Source organism: Triticum dicoccoides, chromosome 1B, assembly GCF_002162155.2.
Source record: "Triticum dicoccoides isolate Atlit2015 ecotype Zavitan chromosome 1B, WEW_v2.0, whole genome shotgun sequence".
Classification (NCBI taxonomy): Eukaryota; Viridiplantae; Streptophyta; class Magnoliopsida; order Poales; family Poaceae; genus Triticum; species Triticum dicoccoides.
In genome coordinates, this window is record NC_041381.1 from 258624 (window position 1) to 262699 (window position 4076).

Here is a 4076-nt window from a genome sequence, read left to right on the forward strand (position 1 = left end):
ATCCAACTCCAAATCGACCAAAATCACGAGTAAAAGTGGCTACCAAGTTTTCCTTTCTGTCTGTGTATGCGCTTAGAGAGAGCAAAGAGGTAGAGAAGGCAACCAAAGATATGCGGGAGAGAGAGTGTATGCACACGGAGCCGCGGATGTGCGTTTAAAAAGAAGAGGACCACTGTATTGTCGACAGAACTAGCCAGAACTCACCTACCGTGGCATCGGATTCCAGCATCGCGGTGTCTCATCACACGCAGCACCAACAGCGCTCTCGAGTGTGCGGCAGGAAAACACGCATTGAAAACAGCATGCCTGAGTGCTGTCGCTTCGGCTGGAGAAATAGACGAAAGCGAGAATCACGCACTGCTTTAATCAGTATCGTCTACGTAGCAATTAGTACTACAAAGTTTAGGCGGGAATCCGATTCTGGATCATCGAAACTTGTGGCAGAAAGCAAAACAAGGAACTGGGGAAAAGCAGCGCCTGTGAAAATCTGCGCCCACCGGAATCAGCGCCGTTTGCGTCATTGTCGCGCGTGCAGCAACAGGGTCGCCGCCTGCTGTAGTGGCGGCCTGGCCCACAAGCGGGGCCCGCGAGCATCACAGGTTGTCGGCCCGCGCCCGACAGCGGCAACAGAGGCCGCCTCGCTGGGTGGCGGCATGGCCCACCAGGCCTGGCCGTTCCGTCCCGGCTCGACGCACTGTGCACAAACGGTTATATCCCGCGCGGCCGCCTCCTGCGGTGGCGGCAGGGCCCGCCGCCTCCTGGCGTGGCGGCAGGCGCCACGTGTCGCCTGCCGCGCCTGCCGCCACTAGCGAGGGGGTCCTTTTTGACAATGTTTTTGACATGTGGTCTTTTTTGGCAATTCTGTTGGCCAGGGGGTCCTTTTGAACAAAAAATCGAAAATAGTAGGCCAACACATCTTCTTGCGAGCATAGCGTCGCGTGGGTCATATATATATTAATGGTGGAGTAATCCAAGGCCCGTACCTGTTGCCTAATGTAGCATGGAGCTTGACGATGAGATCGTCTTCCTCCTTAGAGAAGTTGCCCCTCCTCACCCCGTCCCTCAGGTAGTTGACCCACCGTAGCCTGCAGCTCTTGCCACACCTTAGTAGCCCTGCAGTATTAATACAATGGGAAGCTGGAACATATTAACATATTTGTAGCACTCCCTCATGTTAGTCATGAAGGTATAGCTAGTTAAGTAGTCTGTCTGATCTTGAATATTCAACTAATTAAGTAGCTACTGTGAACAAGCAAAACAGCTTACGCCATATTTACCCGCATTTTTGGGCAGAGACCTCCATGAACCCTCGCCGTGCCCAGCTATGTATTTTGCGAGAGTGTCATCCTCCTTCGCCGTCCACTTTCCTCGCTTCAGCCCCACCTTCTCGCAGCAAGGCGCCTTCCCCATCCTCTCGATCGATAGATCTGTTCAATTGAAAGGTGTGTGAGATCAAGGGACGGGTTACAGATTCATTATAGCTTGATCCAAGCCCAGGTTAACACTAGTTGCTGGGCCAATTAACAGGTGACGTTATATGTTGGTCCTGAGAGCCCTAGCTACCTACGAGTGATCACTCTCAATCTCTCGCTGGCGTAAGACAAAGCGCCATCACATAGCACCACCAGATGACGTCCGGGGAGTGGCGCCGTGGCGGTGTTGTGGCTGGCTGGCAGTGGAGGCGCCGTGGCGCAAAGGCTCGCCACTGTTACCTGCGTGGCCTCGCGAGCGACCACGTTGTCCACAAATCTTCGGTGGCCTATACACACCGGTTGCTTTTGTATGTTGTTATTTGATACTTCCTCCGTTCCGAATTACTTATCGCATGTATAGATGTATCTAGATGTATTTCAGTTTTAGATGTATCTAGATGTATTTTAGTTTTAGATATATCCATTTTCAGCGACGAGTAATTTGGAACGAAGGAAGTGCTAGTCAATGTTCCCTAGCTCGCTTTCACTAGATTAATCAACTGTTGAATGTACTATTTAAAGGACTGTAAGTCTGATTCTGCAACTTGCGTGCATCATTTTCCATCTAGGCAGTACGCAAGCGAGTTGAAATGATGAAAGCGAGGTTTAACAAGTTTAGTACACCCGGTACGATTGTTTAACAAGTTTGTACGAAGATGAGTAATCAGAACAAAAGTTTGAGAAGCATGGATCGAGTAATAAATCACTGTTTTTTTTTGTTCAAGAGTTAATAGCATTAGTCATCAACCTGTGCACCTAGGGATCTAAACAGGGCCCCGGCTAATCCCGTAAACCCACTTATGATCTAATCCCGAGCCACGATGCTGAGATGTTTGAATTTCATTCTTATTTTTTGCATGGGACCTATAAATCCACCCAAAGACACACATGTATTTTGAAACCAATCTTGGTGCACTAGAGCATGTGCTTGTAGTTCAAATTTGAATTATGCATATTAAATGCCCCGAAACTCAATTAATTTATAAAAAGGCAAATGAACCCGGAATAGTTCCAAATTTTAACACGACACTCATATAGTTCTATGTTGCCTCTGTAAAAAAATTAAGAGAGGGAGGAGGCATCATATGTCGTTTCGCACACAAAGGTGACATGTTCCCTCTATGAACCACGAGGCTTCTCGAGAGAAGCTCCGATTTGCAAGAAGTTTAAACCAAAACTTTGTCCCAATTAGGCCAAATTATTTACCGTAGCATGTTGGTGCCATTCATGACACCATGCTAATTTTCATGATTTTCAGACGAGTTTTGAATTTACAAAAAAATTAAAACCAAGCTTCTTAATGTTTCCCGCCGAGCCACGACGCCCAGATGTTTGAATTTCACTCTCATTTCTTGCATGGGACCTATAAATTCACCCAAAGACACGCATGTGATTTTTGAACCAACATTGGTGCACTAGAGGATGGGCTTGTAGTTCAAATTTAAATGATGCACATTAAATGCCGCGAAACTAATTAATGTGTAAAAAAACAAAATGAACCCGGAATAATTTCAAATTTTAACACGACACTCATATAGTTCTATCTTGCCACAATAAAAAAATAAAAGGGGTAGGACAGCGTATGTTGTTTCGTACAAAAGGTGACACGTTCCCTCTCGAAACCACGAGCCTTCTCAAAAGAAGCTCCGGTTTACAAGAAGCTTATACCAAAACTTGTCCCAATTCGGCCAAATTTTCTACCACAACATGTTGGTGCCTTGTCATGACACCATGCCAAGTTTTAGGATATTCACGCGAGTTTTGGATTAGAGGAATTTAAAGACCAAGCTTCTCAATGTTTCCGGCCGAGCCACGACGCCAGATGTTTGAATTTCATTCTCATTTCTTGGATGGGACCTACAAATTCACCAAAAGACACACATGTGATTTTTCAGGAAACTTTGGTGCACTAGAGCATGTGCATGTAGTTCAAATTTTAATTATGCATATTAAATGCCTATAAGCTCAATTAATGTATAAAAAGGCCAAATGAGCCCGAAATAATTACAAAATTTAACACGACACTCATATAGTTGCATGTTCACTGTGTAATAATGCTCAAGCAATTCAAACACTGTCCTCTCCCTTCGTAACACCATTTTGTCTTTCAAATCGGAATGAAAAAATCAAGCACAACACGAATAGTTTACTAGCAAGAATCGTGTGGGATGCTATATAAAATATCTTGGCGCACTCTCTTTTCTCGCTTACGCAGGAAGCTTTCTCGTCTATAGTCCACCGCCCGCGCTTGAATCACAATTTTCTGCCACCGCAGAAATATCTAGTCCCCCCTCCCCGACCAAAAGCCACATTTCCACTGTTCCTCTTTGCTTTCCAAGTTCAAAACCATCACTGCTGCTTACTGGCAGCGTTGCCTCCTCGCCCGCGACCCTTCTTCTTGCAGCGCCTCCTCCTCCCAAGTGATCCTTCTTCATGCAGCACGTCCTCCTTGCCGGCGGCCCTTCCTCTTGCCGCATGGCCTCGTCGATATGGTCAGGTAATACAGACCCCACCCCCATCATCCTCCTCCTTCTCCGTCGCACATGCCTCGACCGACGGCGCGACACCTTCTGCCCAAATCACTGCCCCCGTTCTCCAATTAAG

The 4076-nt window shown here is 46.7% G+C and overlaps 1 protein-coding gene across 1 annotated transcript; it reads right to left on the reverse strand.

The window, feature by feature from the left end:
- Nucleotides 1-204: 204 nt before the first annotated feature.
- On the reverse strand, nt 205-1410 carry LOC119349905 (myb-related protein P-like). Its single transcript, XM_037618005.1, has 3 exons — nt 1278-1410; nt 984-1113; nt 205-325 (listed from the first exon to the last, which is right to left on the reverse strand). Exons 1-3 carry the CDS (start codon nt 1408-1410, stop codon nt 205-207), a joined length of 384 nt encoding a protein of 127 aa, XP_037473902.1.
- Nucleotides 1411-4076: the final 2666 nt, after the last annotated feature.